The following is a 24,858-nucleotide window of genomic DNA, read 5'->3' on the forward strand; positions in this document are numbered from 1 at the left end:
TCTATCGTTTAGTCAAAGAAGGGACTTTGGGAGCTCTCAGTAGTCGTCTCGGGGCCTTTCGGGCCAGATTTTTCGCGAGGTAGTTAGGGGCTCAGGTGGAGCCCAAATCCTGTGAATCCTTAGAATCCTTCAGGAAGGAGGATCCTGTAGTTAGTTCTTGTCATCAAGATCATGATTTCGCCAGATGTTCGTGGGTATGTCATTTTCTGCCACTTTAATGTGGATATTAGGAATCTGCATCACTTCAGAGTTATGAGTAAGTTTGGATAAGTCAGATCTCGGGTCGATTCTCTGCTATTGTCTTGGTTATCCGCGATTTTTATATGCCATCCTGCATCCTGAAAAATCCTTGATGAACCCACAGAGGGATCTATCTTGTGGAGTGCGTTCCGCGTGTACCATTAACATTCCGGATCTTTGTCGGGATCTATGCAGGAGTATTATTTAGAGGACATTTGGTCAGAGTTAGAGCGATAGCTCTCCAGTGAAGTCAGAGTTCAGTGGTTCTATCATTGTTCAGGTATGGTCGATAATTATCTATGGAAGAACTTTGGAGTTCAAGGCATGACGTTGCTAGGAAAGGACTGGTAGCATGAATATGGCTGTGTTAGTTGAGGGTGTTAGATGCATAAGTGGCTGGTCATTGGATGTTCAAGAGAACTGTATTTTCGCATGGGCTGTGTTCGGTTAGAGTTTAGTGGTGCTGCAAGATTGGAAGTGGGAACGAGGATTCATCAGCTAGGACGAGATTAAGGCCTCCAGTTGTCAGCATTGGAGGTGGATTGAGGTGTCAGACTAGACTAGATTTCAAGAGTACACTTCAAGATTTCAGAGGATGAGCGATCATAAGATTTAACTGGTAAGTGATCGCTAGCATTGGTAAGCACATATTGTCATAAGTGGGTTATGGGAAATCAAGAAGGATTGGGAATCCTTCAATTCTTACATGCTGTGAAGACTTAGTCGAATCTAAGTGGGGGAGAATCAATCAGGTATTCAAGAGCAGAGGTAGGTGTGAAACTAGGATGAGTTTCGCATCCCTGTCAGGGGCAAAGGGGGTCGATTGGCCATCTTAATTGAGGATTGGACAAGTTGGTAGTTCAAAAGACGTCCCGATATTTGGTTCACGCTTTTCCTTGGCATCAGATAACAGGTTTAGGGAATCAGTTTAGAGGTCCAATTAGAATTCAAGTTCAGTTGAGTGTTAGGTCAAGTGCGCGTTCGACCCGGTATGGAAGTGTTATAAGACTACGGGGGTAGCCGTAGCATTCACTAGCAACAGATAGTGTGAGAAGTGTTGTAAGACTACGGGGGTAGCCATGGCGTTCACTAGCAGCAGATAGTGTGATAAGTGTTGTAAGTCTGCGGGTTTATCCGTAGCATTCACAAGGTTGGCAGATAGTGTAAGAAGTGTTGTAAGTCCGCGAGTGTAGTCGTAGCGCTCACAAGGTTGGCAGATAGTGTGAGGAGTGATGTATGTCTATGGGTGTAGCCGTAGCATTCACTAGGTCGGTAGATAGCGTGAGCACGTTGCTAGGACGCGGAAAGAACAATAGTACCCACTAGTACGGGTGCAGCAAATCCACGATTTGGTTTATGTATTTCCTCAGAAGGACTAGACCTGGTTGAGCCAGTGATGAGACTGTAGGAATGCCACTACAGATACGAGATCAAGAAAGCAATGGACTGCTTAAGGTCGTTTGTGATATAAGGCTACCATTGGTCATGTAACAATCACTCTTTGCCTTGGATTTGGAGATGATAGGAGTCGATGTATGAACCCGCACGGTTAGATCAGAGGGTTGTTAGAGAAACAGTGGCATGATAACTAGTGTCAACGAGTTCCAGGGAAGGATTTCATTCGGAAGTCGTGTGAGGCGACTAAGTGGGAGTTCTTTCACTACGCAACCGGACCGGAACCCGGTATTTTAGATGACTGGTGAACGAATTGAGACGCGAAAGGTCTCGTAGAATTTGGAAAGCCGCCATGTGGCAACATGCTTTTTCAGGCAGTTCGGTGCTTTAGGAAGTTTCAGTGCTCTGGCAGTATTAGTATTTGTGCTTTAGGATGCAAGTACGAACGAAATAGCTGATTGATTGGGAAGTGACAAGTCACTCACAACGAGATTAGCTGATGTTTGGCCAAGTATAAGTGATTTGCTGAGATAATTAGGTATATGATCAAGTTTTATAGCGGGAACCTCGAGCTATTAGAAGTAGAGTAATCAGTTGAGGGATAAACGAACTGGATTCAACGATAATAATTCCGTATGAGTGGTTTGTAGGGATTCAGATCACCTCGAGACTGCATATTTCAAACGGAGTAGATGTGATCTTGTTGTGAGGAATTCATTCATCTGCGGATTTTAGGGCCTTGTGAAGATTGGTCAGGCTACCCTGGGAAGGCTAGGGTGTGCCCAGTATTGTGACCATGTTACTAGAGTGGTTGGGCATGTAAGGAATGGTAAGGAATGATTTCGAGGATGAAAATGTAATTTAAGTGGGGGAGAGTTGTAACACATCGTTTATTATGTAAATAAATAGATAAAGATTAATAAATGAATATTGGTCTTAAAATCCATAATATTTAGTAGGGCGTAGGTTTTGGGGAGCCAAATTTATTATTTGGAGTATTCGTGGGTTAAAGTGTAAATCCGAGACTTATTGTGTAAAGATTTTAGAAAACGGGGGGTGTTTGGTATCATTTGAACCTAATATGAAAAGATTAATGGAAGCAGGGTCTAAAGAGTAAATTTTGGACCTAAATTGAAAAGGATTTGTAGAGGGAGGGGTTGCTTGGTAAAATTCAGATCTAATTTGTAAAGGATTTTAGGAGGTAGGGTTTAAAAGGTAAATTATGGGTCAGTTTTGAAAGAAATGGGAGACGAAGGGACCAATTATGTCATTATGGCCATAAGTTTCAAGTGTCGGGTATTTAACCATCACCATGTCATAAACCCCAACCCTAACCTAAGGATGTAGCCGACATCGTCGGAAGTTCCTCAGCCGCCACTCGCCCTTATACCACCTTTCACCACCGGCGCTGCCATAGTTGTTGGAGTTAGAAAGACCGCCGTCCCCACCGTGAGCTGCAGTAGCTGTCAACACCGCTTCTACTATTCCATTGATTGAAGCCAAGAACAGCCGATAGAGGACCGCCATACGTGATGCCTTCCGCTACCGCCACCCAAATCTCTCCCGTTCTCCGATCTTTTCATCCACCGCCGATGGTGACAAGAACCGGCGGATAGGACCGTCGTGGCAGCTAGGGAAGTTGCCCGCCTTCTTGTGTCCGTCGCCGTCTATAAGGTTCGTGCTAGCTGCTCCGGTTGCCCTCTGCCATCATCTTCCATTGTTACATCACAAACCGTTGCTCTTGCCACCATTTACCATCGTGTGTGTATCTTAGTGGGTGTGTGTGTTTATTTGAGACTTAGCATTGTAAAATGTAACAGAAATTGGAAAAATGAAAAGAAACTCTAACCACCACAGTGAGTGGTGGCTGTCGCCTCTTACCGCCACCAACCGCCGTGTTGGGTGGCGGTGTGCTTTTGCTTGCGTTTGGTTACTTTGGATGCTTGGACAAAAATGGACTAGACACCATAAACACCGCCGTCAAGTGGTGGCCACCGCCGTTGATCACCACTTCCTGAGGTGGTAGTGGGTGTTGCCCGACTAGTGAAACCCTAGTGGGCCTAGTGAAACCCTAAAGGGCCTAATGAAACCCTAATGGATCTAAGGACTTAGCTATTGGGCCTATTGGGTTGGGAACCCTAATTAGGGTTTAGAAAACACTAATTTTGGGTATATGGGCCTTGGACTTATCGGGACCCACATTTGGGCCAATTGGATGGACTTGTGAATTACACCCAATCACACCATATAACTTATCTAGTAGAGTGATGGACTTAATGGATTAAGTCCTTAATGGGTTAAGTGAGAAACACTTAACCCTAATTGTCATTTTATGTGAAACCCTAATTTCTTTTGGGCCTTAAGTTGGGCCTTTCCATTGGGATTTGGTGATTGGGCTGATAATGGGCCATTCAAGAACAACTTTACAGACTAAGAACATATGAATGGACTTTAGGGTAAGGCCCATATGAGGGTTGGGCCTAATTTGGAAAATTGGGCCATAGGTGGGTCATAATTGGGCCTTAATGATTATGAGATATTGGACCATCTAAATGCTAAGTGTATGGTCTTGGATTTTGAATGGACTTTAGGGTAAGGCCCATGTAAGGGGGTTTGGGCCCAATTTGGAAAATTGGGCCATAAATGGGCCTTGGTTGATTATTTGACTTTTGGGCCTTCAAGTGTGAGTTTGGGCCTTGGTCTTGGACCAAGCTAGGTTAGGGATAAAATGGTTCTTTTACCCTAAGTGTGTTCTTATGGTTATATATTAGAACCCAATTATTAATTGGGTGTTGTTTTAATGATTGACAATTTGGGGATCTGTTAGCCAGCAGCCAGGGATTTATTCGCGGTACTTCAGCAGTGCGAGGTGAGTCTCCTCACTGTTTGTATGGGTCGAAGGCACCAACGCCGACCCATTTTTTTGATTCATGGTAGGAAGACCCAGGGGTTAGCCCTAGGCAATATGTATTAAAGACCAGGAGGCGGCTCCTGGCACACTCTATGCTATTATGTATGGTAGGAAGACTCGGGGGTTAGCCCTAGGCAATATGTATGAAAGACCAGGAGGCGGCTCCTGGCACACTCTATGCTATTATGTATGGTAGGAAGACCCAGGGGTTAGCCCTAAGCATTATGTATGAAAGACCAGGAGGTTCCTCTAGGTACACTGTATGCTAATTGGCTAAGTAGAGTAGTATGTATGATAGTTGTCTTTCTGATGCTTGTATGGAAGACAAGGAGGTGGCTCTTGACACTTGTCTGTGAGACCGAGGGGGTGGCCCCTGGCTTGGCAAGAAAGACCAAGTGGCAGCACGTGGCATAATGGCAAGACTATGTTTGGCACATAGCATCTTTATTAATTATGATATATGTATGGCTTATGGTTATGTATGCCGGTATGCGAGTTGTGTGCTTATATGCTAGACAATATCCGGTTGAAAGAAACCGAAGGGGTAGGCCATCACCCAGATGTGCTAGACAGTATGTTGATATGTATGGTATGTGGTATTTGGGGAACTCACTAAGCTTCGTGCTTATGGCTTTTAGTTTTGGTTTCAGGTACTTCGTTTTCAAAGGAAAGGAGCCGGTGATCGCAACGCATCACATTATATTTTCCACATATGGGATCTTTGGGATTATACTATGATATTATTTATGATGACATGCTTTGACTATTGACATACTAGTTTTGATATGATATGTTATTATGGATGTTTTTTTTTATACTGTTGGTTTTATAATAACTTAATTAAAACAAAATTTTTTATCTTAAATTTTGAGATGTTACACGAATTACCCCATTTAACCTAAAGTCAAACTTGGTCAAAGTATACGGTCAACGACCAAAAGTCAAAGGTCAACATTCATACTGAGTATGCCTAACGTAGAGCATCAGATGGCTTTTACAGGACAAAATAGGGCTACACGTTGTGTAGCCAAAAGTACACCCTACGTACTTGTAATACCTGCAAATTCAGGCTACACATAATAAGTAATAATTATTAAAATTAAATCGTTGATTAGGATCTTCAATAGTCGTGGTCGCTGCAGACTATATAATACGAGTTTCGTATTAAAGAAAAATAGGAAAAAACAGCCAAATCGTCCGTAATTCGTAAAAATAAGAATGCCAAAACATATATATATATATATATATATATATATATATATATATATATATATATATATATATATATATATATATATATAGTTGGATTAGTGTCTAAGCCCGTAACCATATTTGGTAAGTACTTGACCCGGTTGTGCATGGTCCTTTTGGGTTACCTTCACCAAAGCAACTTGACTGGAGAAATAATAGAGAAAGAGGTTATTGTGATTTATTAATATATTATAAGAATGATATATTAAAAGAGAAATCATATTTGTTTAATTAATGTTGGTCAATAATTAATTAAGAATTAATTATGTGATCAAAAGTAATTAATTAAACTAGAGGGGCTGAATTGTAATTATGTGATAGTTGCAAATTAGGGTAATGGATGTCCTATGGATAGGGTGGACGAATTCAAGGGGATAAGGCCCTAGAATTCGTCCAAGGATAAGGCTTCTAGACTTATCTTATGGGCTGCTTGGTGGGCAAGTAACCAGATAAGGATAAGGACTGAAACTCTAATCTCTACCCTATATAAAGACCCCTTAGGCCTAGGAAAATCGGCCACTTGATCCCAAGAAGACCTAGATCCGATTTTCTGCCTCTCCCCTCTCTCTATCTCTCTTGCCTTTTCATTTGCTTTTGGTGTTTGTGAGCCATTAGAGGTACTACACTTGTGGTACTTGCTTTCATAGACAAGGAGATTGAAGATTTGTGTTGTTATTAAAATATAACAACAAGAGGTATGTAATTCTTTCTACCATCCAAGATTTCGAAATACCTAGATGCATGCTAGGGTTCATCTTGTGTTCATAATGTTGTGTATCTAATAGTGAAAACATAGATCCAAATCTAGGGTTGCATACACACATAGGATTGTTTGTATAAAACCCATCATATATATATATATATATATATATATATATATATATATATATATATATATATATATATATATAGAAAGTATATGTCGTCCTGACCCCAAAAATATAAATTTCGTAGTAATCCGACTACGTATGAATTTGATATGATTTTTATAAAATATGAAAGTCAGCCGCACACAAGGAATGTGTGACGTTAAAATGTACGAAAATAATGATTGACTTTTGGGTAAAGTCACCAAAAGGACAATCGTTGTACTCTTTAAGATAGGATTTTTTGTAACAGGGGAACCAAAATCGGAGTCCGTACGAGAGAGTTATGAATTTTGTACAATCATTAAATCTTATAAAAACATGGACGAAAAATAAAGTCAGAATCAACTGATGGATTCTAAAGGAAAGTTGTAGACCTTGTCACGATATTTCTGGGGATATAATGAACGTAAAAAACGGATTCTGTATGAAAAAGTTATGGAATTTACAAAATCTACGATTTGCTCCACACACAGTGGGCACCAGGTGCACACTGGGTGCACGACACACGCTTTTAGAAGATGAAAACGCGGACCACAGAGAGGCCGACACGTGGCACAAAGTGGCTGGGGAGATGTAGCCTTAAAATGCACGACGTGCACCCCAAAAAGGGCTATAAATTGGAGGCCAAGTGACATTACCTTCCCACACCACCCAAGATCTTATCTCTCGAGTTACTTTAGATTTTAGCCCGTTTCCCCTTAATTTTAGCCTTAGGTGAAGCCCTACAATCCTTGAAATAGTAGTAGCTACCATGTAGAAGCTCTGCTAATGCACTTTCCTAACTTTTGTCAGGAAAATCTATGTAAGTTAAGCTACACTCTATCTCTTTCATTATAACTTATATTTATAGTCATAACTCGTTATTATGAACCTATAATTAAGATTTAACAATAATTCCATGTCATTACACTGATTGATCTACTTACAGGGATGATGTCTAGGTTTGATTTACTGAGGTTTTTAAAGTGAGATTACCAAATAGTATACTATGTATACCAAACGGACCCTACCTCCGATATGATCCTACTTTGTTGTCCCTTATCGGCTATAGATTAGTAGACATTAGGATTGTTGAGGAATTTAGACTGTTAATTAGTTATAAGAGGTAATAAACTAAGACTTAGAGATAATTGAACCTAGGTCATATCAAAGGAAAAGCCGAGTGCTAAAGCGAAGCGCTGTCCAATTTTCCTGTCATCCACTTTAACAAGTGAGTGCATAGTTACCTTCAACTTACACATAGATATCAAGTATTTAATTTTCCTAAATGCTTTATATGCTTATTATCTGAGTTTATGATATTTGTGTTAGATGGGATAATGATTTTTCTAAAATATGATATATATATATATATATATATATATATATATATATATATATATATATATATATATATTCCGTACTCATAATGTATTGGGTAGGACGGGTAGAGAGGGATAAGAGAAATGAGATAAGAGTTAGGGACCATAAGAGTTGAGATAACATTGAGAGACCGTAATAGAAAAAAGATAATGGTGAGAATCCATACCAAAGATAGACTAGTGGTGAGAGACTATGCCAGAGATAGGACAAAGAGACCAGGCCTAACAGAGATCATTCATCAAGCAGAGTATTGATGGCGACCATGGACTATTCTAGACAATCCAGTGGAACACTAGTAGACTTGAAATCTGTAGGTGTTAATGAAATCACACAAACCGAGAGTATAGATTATGGATTCATTTGAGTAATATGTTTTCCTTGGTTATCTTATAAATGCGTAACCCTTAGGGTAGAACCCAAGTGAAAGAGGGTGGGGGAGGGACGGAGGGAGAGGGGGAGAGAGAAGGAGAGAGAGAGGGAGAGAGAGAGAGAGAGAAAGAGAGTAACGGGAATGGGTAATCGGGTTAATTGTTTGGTGTGAATTATATAAAGAGATAAATTATATTATTGTAGGTTGAAAACCATATGTATTCACCATGTTTTCCAACATGACACACTCAGTTTATTGTATTACAAATACTTATATATATGATGATATAGGTATCTCTCGAGAGATTCAAAGGAAATATAAACTATTAGTATAAAGAGATGTTGTAAATCTTCGTTTATGCTTATGTTTCTTGTATTGATGATGGTATTCCGAATTTTATAAATAAAATACATTTCTTGGAAATTTCATGATAATATTATTATTTTTGGGACAAATTCCGCAAAGTAAACCTTTTTAAAAGGACACTCAGATTTAATAAGCATAAACAAATTGGTCGTTTCTAACCATAAAAATGGGGATGTCACAGTACTTATGCCGAAGCAAAAGTTTCCATTAAGAGCTTAATATAGAAGGACACTTGCATGGCTTATGAAGGCTCAAGAAAAAACCATAACCTTATAACATCATCTAAGGATCTCAAACTCATGCATGGATGGTTGGATATGGGCAAGATATTATTTTTATAACTTAATACACTCAAATACTTATGGAAATGCACTCTACAAGCTCTACAGTAGCTCATACTCAAATGGGCCATGATAATGGGACCAAAAAGGCATAAACATGACATCCTAGCTAGATCTAATCAAAGAAGTATAAAGGTACACACTTTATACCTTATGGAGAATGCTAATGAGATGCAAGTCCAGATCCACAAAGCTTGAAGCTCCCCAAATGCTCTCCAGTGGAATCTTTCCTTCAAAGATGAACACAAAACACTCAAATAGCTCAAAAACTCACTAATGGAGATTATGTTTTCGCGATGGCTACTTAAACGGAGTCGAGGCTGATAATAGAATGCCTCAAGCAAGTTAGAGTTCTTAAATAAGGCTCAAAACCACGAAATTAGGGTTTGGGCTCTAGGCCAGTACGCTCTGCGTATACAGACCTACACCTTGCGTAGGTCATTAAAATCCTTCCTCCAAGTTTCCTTCTACACAACGCATAGAAGGCTACCTACGCCCTGTGTAGTAACATCCTCATCATCAAAACTAGAAAAAAATAAGCAAAGGAAATTTACCGGAAATGATCGATTGGTACATTCGTAGCTCCTTTTTACTTTGAAGAAACTCATGTTTGTCATATCCAATGACTTTCGACAATCAAATCGTAGCATTGCTAATTGTGCCTACCATAAGCGGTCTCTGTGCAGAGTATGACCAAAACAAGATGAGGTCGTGACAAGCTTAACGTTGTCTAGAAACTCACTAACGCACACATATAACTAAACGGTATAAGTGGGTATTACTAATTTAGTCGAACTACTAGCAACAACGAAAATTGTTTGATTCACTCCATCCTTCTTTTTTCCACGAGATAATCTCCTTGTCACGTTCCAATAGTCCCTCTTACTTCTCGCGACTAGAGTCGATACTATATCAGAAAATGTTCTTAGAACCAACTCACGTACGCAGTATAGGACTCCACCACCTTTCACACCTACTTATACTTGGCCCAAGAATTTTCTCGCAATTTCCAAGCCACTTCCAAAACTACACACGATGACTGCTAAACACACACACACACACACATATATATATATATATATATATATATATATATATGTGTGTGTGTGTGTGTGTATGTATGTATGTATATGTATATGTATATGTATATGTATATGTATATGTATATGCCCCGTAAGCACATATAATTGGTTTTCCTAGACTCCACTAGGACTTTGCATCTTTACCGATTCCATACCTTACAAATATATGCCCTATTAAGCATATATTAAACTTCCTAAACTCTCCTTTTAGGATTCCTTTTCACTTCACCCTACTATTAGCTAAGGAAGAACTTTTACCAATATTAACTAATTATCGGACGGACATAATTGCATATCACTAAAATCAAACTGTATGTCAATTGAAAGATCCGATACTATATTGGTTAGACTCATACGAGAGTTGCAAAATATTGCCAAATCAAGCAATCTTAAACTATTTAATTATGGGAGCATGTAACCTAATGTATTTGTCGAATAACTAATTAATATACGTATAGATTCTAAACTAAAAGTAACACCAAATTTCTAGGCTATAAGGCATCTTAAGTATTAGGCAATGCTATCTAGAAATTCCTGAAAAGATCACTGGCCTACATACTAGCATGAATTTCTAACATTTCACTTATTAGCAATCAAAATAATATGGATACTTTGGGAATCACTTTCCTTTCTGAGCTTCGGCCGACTGTATGCATCTTATTCTTCTTTTTTTGAACAAAGTTCTTTTTCTTTAAAAGATATATTAAGATATTCTGATCCTCGATTTGCGTCTGGAATCACACGAATGTTCATCCAATTTTCTCAAATCAGGGTTCTGATACCAATTTGTAACGTCTTGGTTTTCAACCCAAAATTTTCATTTTTATTTATTCAAATATATCATAGTATATTTACATTATGCAGAAACATGTTGCAAATGTGCATGTGTACAGTCGAACCTTACCCTTCTCATGAACAAATGAGGTACCTGAAATATATTTATAATCAACTGGGTAAGCACAAAGCCTAATGAGTTTCCTCAAGATACTATATACTATAATACATATATCGGACCCCGCTCAATAAGTATATTAATGAGCGCCGCCCAATAAGTATATTAATGAGCATCAGCCAATGAGCATATAAATAGGCCCTGCTCAAACTACATAACGGGACCCGCCCTACATACACCATATTACGCATATAGAGACTACACTTTTAGGCTCTACTAATACAGACACATAGAGGCTATACTTTTTACTCTACTAACTTCGAGTTCACTAAAATTGAGCACCTAAAGACTATACTATTGGTTCTAGTCTACTAGCTCTTATAAACCAACAAACATGTATATGTATTGTAATACACAGTATAGTGAGATAACTCACCTGAACAACTACTAAAATGATTGACAGTTATCTGGGTGATCCTATTGGCGATCCAACTGACATGCAACGCTTCTATCAAGTATTAACCTATAATATTATAAATAATTACCCCCTATGACAATATGGTAATGAAATCTAGATCATTCACTAATCCCAATGAATATCAAGAGTTATAATAAATAAGGATCAACCAGTCAGGATAGTTGGAAGACAGGACCATTTCGGCATATAGCCTTTCTGAATCCAATAACCAAGCCAACGTGCCCATTCTAGACATCTCTCTCGTAAGTAGATCAATTAATATTATGACTAGAATTACTGATAAATCTTATTTATGCATTCATAACAACGACTATGAATATAAATATAAGTTACACTAAAAGTGATATAAGTGTAGCTTAACTTAAAGATATTTTACTGAAAAAAGTCTGGAAACTACGCTGGTAGAACTCCGACTCGAGAGATCCTACTAGTCGAGCCTAGATACTCAGAGCTTCACTAAAAACTTAAATATGAAGAAATTTCGGACCCAAGTGGAGAGAAATTTCGGAGAATGATTTGAAGAGTGTGAGGATGAAATGAGGGGGGTTTGATCCTAATAATAGGCGATATTGGCCAGGTGTGCCATGCACATATAAGGTGTGCGTCGTGCGTTCATGCGACGTCGCTCCTCTAGGTTTATGCCACGTGTTGCAATTCTGGTGGTCTCCATCCCACCTTCTAGAAGCGTCACGCGCCGCGTGCTACGAGATTTAATTATATTCTAAATATCATATCTTTCTCATACGAGCTCTATTTTTGATGTTTGTTTATATCCACACGTAGCTATCGACGAGCACTGCCACTTTCATTTAAACTCTATTAGCTAATTCTCAATTTATTTTTAAATTTGTATTTTTAAAGGGGTTAGATTGTTAAAACTCGTATAAAAATCATAACTTGTCCATATGAATTTCGTTCTCAACTGTCTTTATATCGACGAAATTGTGTCTACGAGATCTTCAACTTTCATTTAGATTGTTTCGGCTAACAATCAACTGATTTCTATTTCGATTTCTGTTTCGCACACTACTGCGTTAGAACTTCTAAAAATCATGGCTTCCTCATAAAAAGTTAGATTTAGGCGTTCTTTATATGAACGAGTTTGCCTTTTCGATTACTACGACTTTCATCGATACTATCCTAAAAAGTCATCTATAAAAAAACATCTATTTACGTAACTGGTTGTTTCTATTGTAAGACGAAAATAAGGTGTTACATAGCACTTATAATAACAAACCATATAAAAGATTAATAAAAGATAAAAAAAAAGATCAATATCATACAAACATAATCATTACAAAGAGTGTAAGAACAGGGAATTAAATCGTACCAGTTCGATCTTCTTTCTTATCTAATTCATTATCAGAAGGAAAACACGAGGGTTCATTGGACTGATCAGTCACCATAAGTAACTAATTCATTACAAAAACCATCGTATTTTCCATTATCTCCAACTATCTTTTTAACTTCAACCACTCTCAAAAGAGGCGTTAATTCAAAGATCACAACTGAAAACCCATTCTATAGAAGTCGTGATCGCCTAGAAAGGGTGATGACGAAGAGAGAATGGAGGTGGAAGATCAAGTCGATGGTGATGGATTAAGGAGCTAGTCTTCGGAGAGAGAATGAAGGCAGAGGGAGGGCATTAGAACTGAAGCTAATCTGGCAGGCGTTGAAGATGATAGGAGGGTGTCGCCTCCATCGATGGACTGCACGGGGATGACGATGGCTAACCCTTTTAGGGATTTTTTTTCAAACTTTTACAATAATGATCCTTAAGGAACACACCCAATTTTGAGGTTCTGGTAACATACATATCAACTTCAAATTTATCAATGGAAGCTCATTGCAAATGTTAGTTAATCAAAATTGGTGACATATGAACATTAAGAACAAATATATACCGAATCGACATCAAACTCGCACTCTGAAGCTGGTAATAAGAACCTTGAAACATTATCCTGCAAATGTCCATCCCTAGTTCCAGGACCAGGCCACCACTTATAACCAGTCTTATTTTCTTCTGAAAGAAACCCATCTGCTCTAATCTCCTTACTTCCATTAAACACATAAACCTTAGGGATTTTCCTGCAAAAATCCCTCTTTTGCATTTTTAATCTCTCTGCAAACCCTAGCCATGCCCCTTACGATCCTATTTTTGAATTATAACAACTAAGAGGTCTGTCGTTTCTCATTCTGGGTAGAGAACCGGTTTGCTTCTCCTCTTAACCTCAACCTTGCCTTGCTTTCTGTTCAACTTATACAAATCGAAAAGGGGGTGTCTTCAGCTCAAAACACACACACACACACACACACACACTAAATCAGTTTTTCAACATTTGAAATCCACACAAGAATCGAAGCAATCTCCACAAGAATTGAACCCAATTGAAGAAGTCGATGATTTCTATGAGGTTCAGATGTTATAATTTATAAATTCACTTGATCGGCCACCTGGGTTCAAAACACACATGACGAGAAAGAGGAAAAGAGGAAGCGATTGAACGACTTCATCAGAGAATCGAACCTAACTTCATCCCGCCCTCTTTGGTGTCGGGACCTTGAGCTATGTTTTAGCGTAGATTGAACGAACTCGTCAGAAAAGAGAAGAAAGAGTCAAAGATAGAGAAAGAAAGTCAAAGAGATAGAAGGAGAAAGAAGGGGAGGGTGTGGGGTAGATGATCTTTTCTTTTTTTAAAACTATTAAAATATAAAAAAATAATAATAATGAGAGAAAAATAGTCCTTTCAACTTTATTAGGATCAAAATTACAAAAAAATCTTGATTTTGGACCTTCTATGTAAATCAGAAACTTTTTGGATTTATATCCATAATTTTTTGAAAACCACATTGACCAATTTTAAAGTTTTGTGTTCTTATTAATTCATTAAATATGAATCAGACATTCTACGTCATTAAGCTATACATTTTAGATGTTTTACATTATAGATGTTTTTACACTCAATGATTGCCAATGATTGGTATCACTATCACCCTCCTTCAAGATAGGATAGGCAAATTCTAACCATACAAAGTAGGAAGTATTACATCAATATATAGTTGGACAAATTTCAAATTATACCCGGAAACTAACCGAATAACAGTCAAAATAATATAAATCGACAAGTAATTAATAAATTTATTTGATTTGTATTAGAATTTATATTTGATTTGGGTTGTACCCCATAAGAGAAGAGATGATGTTTATTATTTTCAATCGAGCTGAAGAAATAACAAAAATAACAGTGATAATCAGGGGGATTTTACCGGAATTCTATGAAAACATGCATCATGACTTGTGCAGTACAAGGCCACAATGCATGTTACAAGTCCGGGGCAAAAATTTAAAATCACTCTCAGCTACCGTATCAGTATTCAGTATGCTTATTCATACAAAAATTTGTCAATATATGTCCGTCATCCGTCAACTTGGTCATGGAATAATATTAATTCCGTCTGTACTATTAGAGAACTGCGGCGGCCATCGCCGCCCCTCTTTTAATGGCTCTGCCACCACCGTCCGCTGCCGTTGCGAAGCTCCGGGAATGACTGAAGTTGTACATGAACTGGTTTACAATCACTGACCCTGGTCCTGCCACCATCTCCGCCCACGACTTATCGGCTTCTCTGCCGCCCCTTTTCTGGAAGACGGCGGTAGCGTCCAGCCGGTGAATTTTCCATCCTTTAACGTTCCTTAGACGGTGAATTTTTTCGAGCTGCCGGCAGGCTAGTTTGCATGTATTAATCTTTGTTTCATTAATGGCTTCTTCTAATAATTTGGCCTGAGTTTTCTTGTCGAAGGAAGATGAATACTCAGATCGAAAATAGGCATCGAATTCCGGCACTCCGATAGCTCGTCGGATCCCTTTTGAGTAATCTGCGTTAGGGTTATACATTTTTCTAACTTCTTCGACTATTCCGGCGTCCACCATCCGATCAACCCTGTCGGAAACAAAGCGGTGAAGCACAGGCATTGCGACGTCGACCCACAAGAAACAAACCTCGTAACGTGACCGGAATTCATAATTCTGATCATCAATCAATGCTTCAATGAAAGAATTGGATCCTCCGGCGATGATCGGAAGTTTACCTCTTCCGACAATCGATTTCATGGTGATTGACGCTGTACTGACGAAATTTCTGGCGGTGAAATCCGCTTCCGGGTCCACTATTCCGAGGAGGTGGTGGGGGACGCCGTCGCATTCTTCGTCGGTGATTTTGTTGGTGACGATGTCTAAACCTTCATATACTTGCATTTTATCGGAGTTTATAATCTCGGCGGGGTAACTTGCGGCGAGGTCGATGGAGAGTCTTGATTTTCCTGTACCTGTGGCACCCATAACCACCACCACTTTTTCCTTCTGTGGCCGGCACCGGAGCATCGATAAGTTCATTCCGCCAGTGGGTATTTGCAATAAAGACGGCTGAGCTTCGTGGCACAACATCATTGTCATCTTCATTGTTGTTGATGCCCTCAATTAAAAAGTCTCAATTTTTTTTCAAACGAATAGAGTACAATGAAAAATGAATAAATTCTTTTGCTTTTTTAGTGGTATTATATGCGGCAACTTGCAAACGTGTGGCTTGTGGGGGAGAGAGATAGTGGTCGAAGGTGGTGGCTTAGCTTTGAATCATTTGAAGCTACAATTCTTTAAGTTGAGACTTGAGACTTGAGACTTGAGAGAGAAGCAGCAAATATGAGTTGAAAACTTGAAATGTGCATGATGGAGAACACATACGCATATGTGCTATTTATATTGAACATAAAGTTAAGTTTGAATTGACAATTCGTTTTTCATCAAATTAAAATGGGCCCTACCCAATGTCTTAATATTATTTGGTTTCATGAAATGAAAATACCAGATGTGGAAATTAAACTCGCGGTTCGGTACTTCGGTTAACTAAATATTGGGTTCGGTCGATTTTTATGTCCAGTTGGGTAAATATCAATGTATCATATATATATATATATATATATATATATATATATATATATATATATATATATATATATATATATATATATATATATATATATATAAAGCCAGAAAAAACTTTTTGACACATCAAGAATATTAGTATGTAATACGAACTTAGGAGTATTATAAATTTATTTCGATCAGAGGCCGAATGCTTCATATATTAAAAAACCATGTTACCAAGGAGTTGGTGAAAATTAAAAATGTAGCATAGGTCCAATAGGTCTGTAATTAAGTCATTTCATCCTAAGTAATCGGACTCCTACTAACGCACCAAGCAAACACATGACTAATAATGGAATCGAATATCACCTCTTTTCTCATATTTTTGTCACCGAACATTGTCGTGAACATAATCACCTCAAACAATCTCCTTGGTTAATTGGATGATTTGTAAAGAATCAACCTAGCTACGCAACAAGCTCTTCGAAGCCATCCATCCCGAGAAAACTAACATCTATCCACCTGAAAATAACATTCCAAGTACCTACTGCAATTTCACATTTAATGAATAAATGATTCGAATCTTCCATATATAAAATATGAACAAACCTAGCATAAGATAGAAGGAACATCAATTCCTCTACAAACAAAATTTTTAGTAGTAGGAATTTAATTCAGTCATAACCTCCACTCCACACAAATAAGTTGACTTTTCTGGAAAGAAGCCGAGACTATTTACTTGGAATAGATCTGTCCAGAAGCAAATAATTATCAATAATCATCAATACATCTTGTCTCAGTAAACCTTGAAAATCCCAGTATCGTCAAGCACCTACATGTATTTATGTATCAGACTCTGAAAATTGAAATTGGTGTAGCAAAGATTCAAGTTCTAGTAATTAGGAACTTTCTATACCCTCTCACAATGCACCTCCAATTCCAAACCGACGTGTTAATTTGTAACAAAAAAACAAAAAAAAAATCAATTTCTAGATTATATAATCTTGAAAACCGAACAAAGAATGAGACTTAATTTCCCAATTACTAGCTATCTTATTGAAAGCTTTTAAATTCCAAGCACAAAATGCAGGTTGTCAATCTGTGTCTATCCCATTCTTTCATTTACCAAAAACTCTTTCATGAGTGGTTTCATGTCTACGACGTACCACTTCATTGTTTTCACTACGAACAAACTTTAATACATAAGCTACTAGATTTAGATTTGATCCATATCCACGATCCACCAATATATAATTAAGGGGTGTTTCAATCAAATTATTAGCTTCTTGGAAAAGTTACAAATTTTTGGCTTTTTGAAAAAGTCTTTTTTACATTAAAAAGTTGGTGTTTACCAAAAACTTTTTTATTAAATTGACTTTTTGAAAAACCAATAACTTAATAGGCAAAATTTTGATTTAGGGTAAACCAAATAATTTATAAAATATGAATGAATGACAAAATTCTTCAAACGAGAACAAAATTTAATTATATATGTATTCTAAACTAAATTGTTTATCTAAGTTGCACACGATATTGTCTTACGTCATTAAAATAATCTAAAATGGAGTCTAATCGACATATGCAACAATGTATTCTATTATACTAAATTTCAAGTTTTGAATGAGATAGGCCATATCACAACCCTAATTCCTTTACCCTAATTCTTTTTATAATTTCTTTTATTTAACAAAAATATATATTTAACATATCATATATATGTAATCTTAAATTTGTGTGGGTGGACCAAGACCCACTCTTGCACCTATATGGTTACATCCCTGTTAATAAGTCATTTTGAAAAAAACTCTCAAACACCCCATTAATCTATATATCCGAGAAACCCTCTTTTTTACACACTTTATACACGTTTAAAATGAGATTTTATGTCATGAACACTTGCTAGTACTACACATGAACCATCCAATACCATTAACAAATCATTGACCTATAACACAATCTTTTTTTACAGTCGAGGCTTTTGTTTCATGTTCTTTATTCTTTTTTTTCTACAATTAAAACTAACGCAAAGGACTTCACATTTCCTCCTCCTTTCCCCTTACCTCCTTGTTTGCTTCAGTTATGATCTTGATTAACTTGTTGTTCCATAGTCGGTTTAAGGTTCTTGTCTGCATGTAAAAATCGTGTTATGGATGCAAAATAGTGATAGTTTCCGATCCATATAGTGCATATGTTTCGAATCAATAATTGCTTGTTTTCTACCCGAAATAATCTGATTAATCCAAATATTTTGCCAATTTCGGATAGCTTCTTTACAATACAAACATCTAATACACCCCATACACTTCATATCTTCTCCATAAATCTTTCAATTGAATCATTTTCGAAAAAATGGTGACCTTAAGTCTATGAGGTGATGTGTTATCTCCTCATTTGTATAATCTATTTTTCTAAACGACATCCATGCAAATTTATCAGGTGCAACTATGAGACTTCATTCTTTATTGACGAAAGTTCATGTTTCGGTATACTGATTTAGATTTAAGACTGATTCGACATATTTAGTTGTATCAAACCACTCATAATTGTAACACACGTTTCCCAGAACGGATCAGTGTATGGAATTAAAGAGTCAAAGGCATGGTTTTTGGGAAAAAAACATGAGTAACGACGTGACCATAGGGATGTCACGACGTGACAAGCTGAGTTGAAGAATACGCATCTGGAGGAGCAGTCGCAACGTGGCACATAGCTGATCACGACGTGAAAAGGGCTGCAACCCAAGCCTATGGTCTTTTAGGGTTTTCTTCATATTTAAGCACCCTAAACTCGGATTTAGGGTTTATTTCTCAGCCTTCACCTTTCTCAAACCACAACAACCCTAACCCTAGCCCATCTTGGTGGTTTTGGATCATTTTGGGTGGTTTTAGCTCTTTGTTGAAGAAGAAGGCCCGTTTGGTGCATTGTTTCAGCAATCAAGCCTCACCCTCAGCATTTTATGTTGCTTCTGGACCTTTGTAATTCCTCAAGTTCTTTCCTCTATCATTGAAACAAATTCGATCTACGTTTTACCCACTTTTCTCCATGTATAGGATGGGTTGAATGCATGGAATCCATAATGTTAGCAAATGTATGGATCTTTTAGGTCAATTGATAAGCATAAGTCTCAGATCTGAAGTTTGGTGGTGGATAAGACGCCAAGCATGAGTTTTGGTCTCATTTTCCCTTTATTTTAACCGTGTTAGTGTTCAAGTCATGCATTATACATGCATGACTAAAATGCTATGATTTTTATCCCCCTTTGGGTTAGGGAAAGCCTTCTAGAAGGTTTGAAGGATTAAGAGCTTAATGATTTAAGTTGTCTAGATAGGGTCTAACGACATGACAGGTTATGTATCACGTTGCTATGGCGGGTGTTTTGGGTGACCTTTTTGTCAGGACTCTGTCTGTAATAACTCAAAAATCACAATAAAGTTAAACTTTTAAAACAACCCATAGTCATAAAAGGTTTAAAAAATCATTGTTTCCAACTTGTTTATCAACATCAGAGTATCCTAAAATCATAAAACCATAAAACAGAGGATGTGTATAGTCACGCCTTCGTCTCCCGCGATCATCAGAAGTACCTGAAACACCAAACTAAAATCGTAAGTCAAAGCTTAGTGAGTTCCCCCAAAGTACCATCCCATAAACAGATAACATATACAACAACGTGTCGGGTCTAATCAACCATCAGGTTGGAATACCCCAGGCCCAATCAACCTCATGGTCCAGTCATCCTTGAGATGGAATACCCCAGGTTGGAATGCCAATATACAATGGGTCCAGTCATCCTCGGAATGGAATACACTCGGGCCAATCAACCATTGGGTTGGAATGTCCTCGGTCTGTTGGCTCTCACACAAAGCAATAAAGCCTCAATCACAACTCAAAATATGTCGACATATACATAACAGATAAGCAAACAGGCAGATCGACAGATCATTACCGCATAGCAACACCCTAAAAACTAGGATACAGATCTAACTTATCAATACAACATAACAATATACGGTAAACATGGATATCAATCCAATGGGCCGGACTTGGTGCCTTCGACTCGAAAGTCTAGGGAGGAAAACTCACCTCACAGTCTGAACAATAGTTGATGAGGTCCCGACTCTGTATCTCAGCTCTAACTGCCATATATTCATCCAAATGACCAATTCTCAAACACTATTTCAAAATACCTAAAATACCCCTTGGTCACTTGGTCAGAGTCAACGTCAAATTGGTCAAAAATCAACAAGTCAGATGAGTCAACCCAGCCTAGTCAAAACAGAATGAGTACGCGGGGCGTACCCAAATCTTGACCGTAGATGGGAGGGTTGACCATGTACGCACTGTGTAATCAGGTTACACAGGGCGTACTCCCAGAATTCTCAAAACTTCATTAAGAGCTTAACGACTTAAGCTCTTACGTCCAACTTTCATATCCAAGGCCAAATCATCCTCAAGAGTCATAAAGTTTCCAACTTTATGACTTTGCATGCCCATTAAGTGCCCAATACACCAAAGTACAACATCTTATTGCATTAAGACCTTCTAAAGAAAGCATGGAGCAAAACTAAGCATCCAAACCACATTTTTATGACTTAAGACCCTTCCTAAGGTCTGAAAGGACGGCTTAATGGGTCAAGAACATGCTATGCTCAAGAATCACCACACACAGGACAAAAAGAACCTAAAATCAAGCCCAAAACAAGATCGAAGTGAAACTTCACCAAGTTCAGAACTTTATACCTCCAAGTGTTGCCAAAAGATGGTGTGATTTACTTCCTTCCAAAGTGCTTCACTCCTTCAAGATAGTCTTTACTTCCTTCCTTCTTCTTCAAAGGCACAAACCACACATACTCAAGCTTAGAAATGCGTCACAAGGTGGATTAGGATTTCAAGGACGGTTTGAGAGGATAGAGGCTGATTAAAAGAGTCATGGTTGTGATTTAATGATGAATGAATAGGTTCCAAACCCTAAATATTAGTGTTTGGGACTTCACCCCGTTCGCCCAACGTACACAAAACGTATGCCGAACATATGTGGATCCGCCCCCATAATCCAAAAGTGGCAATATCAGCCCTTCACGGCCACAAGTTTTACATTATAAGGACCAAAATAAATTAGATCTCAATATAAGGGAAAAAATGAAAGTAACTTAAAACAAGATGTTACAATTCTTCCCCAATTGACATAGACTTCCCCCTCGAAGTCTGTTGTAGTGAATAACTCTGGGTAATGCTCTTGCATTTCAGCCTCCGGCTACCAGGTCCACTAAGAGCCTCTCCGTTGCTGCCAATAAACCTTTACCAAAGGTATCTCCTTGTTGCTCAGGACCTTCATCTTTCTCTCCAATATAGCCATCGGCCTCTCAATATAATTTAGGCGCTGATCAACCTGAATATCCTCCAAAGGCAACACCGCCTCACCGTCCACCATATACTTCCTCAAATGAGAGAAATGGAAAGTGTTGCAGTTCTGACTGAGCTCGCTCGACAAATCTAATCGGTAGACCGCACAGCCTACCCTTGCTTTCGCACATAATGGTCCAATATATCGGGGACCTAATTTCCCCTTCTTCCTGAAGCGTATCACACCCTTCTAGGGTGAGACCTTCAATAATACCATATCGCCGACTTGAAATTCCAAATCTGATCGATGTCGGTCGACATAACTCTTCTGTCGACTCTGAGTTGTCTGCAGTCTCTGTCTGATTTGCTGAATAAGCTCCATGGTCTGAAGGACTACTTCGGTTATTCCCTTGACACTATGATCAACCTCTCCCCAACATACTAGGGTACGACATCTCTGACCATACAAGAGCCCAAAAGGTGGGGCACCAATGCTGGAGTGGTAGTTGTTGTTGTAGGAAAACTCCACAAGAGGTAGGTAGGAATCCCAACTCCCACCAAAATCTATGGTACAGGCCCACAACATATCCTCAAGCATCTGGATGGTCCACTCACTCTGACCGTCGGTCTGCGGGTGATAAATAGTGCTAAAATGTAGCCTCATGCATAGTTCCTCATGGAACATCTGCCAAAATTAAGAAGAGAAACGAACATCTTGGTCTAAAACAATGGAGGCCGGAACCCCATGATGAGCAACAATCCCCCGGACATTCACATCGGCCAATTTTTCGGCTGAGGAGCTCTCCCGGATGGCCACAAGTGGGCACTCTTGGTCAATCGATCCCTGATGACTCATATAGCATCAAAACCCTTGGCCGTGTTCAGCAACTTAGTGATAAAATCCATGGTGATGTATTCCCACTTCCACATGGGAATCTCCAAAGACTGCAACTTCCCATGCGACCTCTAATGCTCGACCTTGACCATCCTACAGGTCAAGCACCTCTCGACATACCAGGCTATCTCCCTCTTCATACACGGCCACCAATAGCTCAATTTCAAATCCTGATACATCTTGGTGGCTCCCGGATGTATAGAAAAATGATACTTATGAGCCTCCTCTGTCACACCCCCACACCGAAACGACGGAAACGTTCGGGGGTGGATGACGCCATGTGTATTATCACAAAAATTGCATCATAGTAATCAAAGTAAACACAACCATTACATTGAATATATGAAAGGTATTTACATCTGTTTGATACATATTTGTATACATCAAAAGTAAAGCAAATTATAAAAAGACGTGACTCTAAATGATCCGTCTTCTCAAAAGCTGCGGGAATACCTGTCTACTGATTTCCTGAGAATACAAGCGGTTTTGAAAAGAATATCAGCATTAAGCTGGTGAGTTCATAAACATGTTTTTGTAATGAAAACCTGTTAATGAATCAATGAAAATGTTTGTATGTTTCCAAGAAAATCCAATATTTTCTAACATATGAGTTTGTTATAGTGTTCCATAAAGTATTAGTTCGAATGCCTATTTACCACCAGATGAATTGTATAATATTGTTTTAAATGTAAAACCCCTTTTGTATGAAAACCCTGGCTATCACCAGTATGTATAGAATGTTCTGCTGGAAAACCCTGGTTAGCACCAGTATGTATAGTAGTTTCATTACTTAAAATAAAATCATGTATTTTATCCCCTAGAATCCTCAAGTATAATGTATAGTAGTTCTATTAATTAAAATAAAACTAATGAAGAATGAAATCCCGTAAACAAAAAGATTAGTTTATACTATTGTGAGTCGTATAACCATGCTTGATATGACCTAGTGACTTTTACGACGTTCTTCAAGTGTTGGATATATGACATTTGTCACCTCAGGCATGCCTACCTAACTGTAGCTAGCAGTTCTGGTGTGGGATTGTCAGTCCCGAATAGATCTATTCACAAATCTCACGCTCTCCCTCCAGGAGACTCTGGTTATACTATGACAAGATTTAGCTCAATACCTCGAAGGGTACAAATTGAAGTAGTGTCTCACAATCCTGTATTAACTAGTTTACGTGTAATTTTATATTGTTCTATTACATTTGAATCCGTTTGTATACTTTGTAGAGTAATAAATATACTTAAATAATTATTTAGTAATGTATTCTTGTTACCCGAGAAAATCATTGAATATCATAAACTAAGTCTGACATAGTTTATATGCTTGTAAATGTAAAACCATGTATTGAAATCCCAAACTATACCTATTAGAGTTTGCATGTATGTTATGTACTTGGTTTGTGTATTGATCTGAAAACTATGCAATTATGCTTGTAAGTTGAAAACATCCCTTATGCTCAGCATGTTACAAAAGGGATAAAATATCTAAATATTTTATAAAAATGTGAAAACAGTATGGTTATGTCACTTGCATCAGTTTTAAGTGTGTTGAAATCCTTGTGTATAAATTCACAAAATCATTTGTATTTGGCTTGTATTCCCCCCTGAAAACGTTAAAATAGTAAAAGCATAGGGGTATGAACTTACTGTTATGTGACAACCGTCAATTTCCGGTAAATTCAAAGTCAACTAAAGTCAACAAGTCAAACCGTTCGACTCAATTTGCCCATGGGTACTAGAGTTTACATTATGTAATTCCTAAACAACTCGTTATTCTAATGAGAGATCATAATTTTTTGAAAACCACATTGACCAATTTTAAAGTTTTGTGTTCTTATTAATTCATTAAATATGAATCAGACATTCTACGTCATTAAGCTATACATTTTAGATGTTTTACATTATAGATGTTTTTACACTCAATGATTGCCAATGATTGGTATCACTATCACCCTCCTTCAAGATAGGATAGGCAAATTCTAACCATACAAAGTAGGAAGTATTACATCAATATATAGTTGGACAAATTTCAAATTATACCCGGAAACTAACCGAATAACAGTCAAAATAATATAAATCGACAAGTAATTAATAAATTTATTTGATTTGTATTAGAATTTATATTTGATTTGGGT

General features: G+C 37.9%; 1 protein-coding gene across 1 annotated transcript; it reads right to left on the bottom strand.

Annotated features, from left to right (window-relative positions):
• Positions 1–14,743: 14,743 nt before the first annotated feature.
• On the bottom strand, positions 14,744–16,293 carry LOC111886393 (adenylate isopentenyltransferase 3, chloroplastic). The gene has a single exon (XM_023882629.3). The coding sequence runs from the start codon at positions 16,015–16,017 to the stop codon at positions 15,022–15,024; it is 996 nt and encodes a 331-aa protein (XP_023738397.1). The 5' UTR covers positions 16,018–16,293; the 3' UTR covers positions 14,744–15,021.
• Positions 16,294–24,858: the final 8,565 nt, after the last annotated feature.

Source organism: Lactuca sativa, chromosome 9 (assembly GCF_002870075.4).
Source record: "Lactuca sativa cultivar Salinas chromosome 9, Lsat_Salinas_v11, whole genome shotgun sequence".
In the NCBI taxonomy this organism is placed as follows: Eukaryota; Viridiplantae; Streptophyta; class Magnoliopsida; order Asterales; family Asteraceae; genus Lactuca; species Lactuca sativa.

Excerpts from the sequence above, each read along its gene's own strand:
- LOC111886393 (XM_023882629.3), bottom strand. The coding sequence starts at position 16,017 with ATGAAGATGACAATGATGTTGTGCCACGAAGCTCAGCCGTCTTTATTG.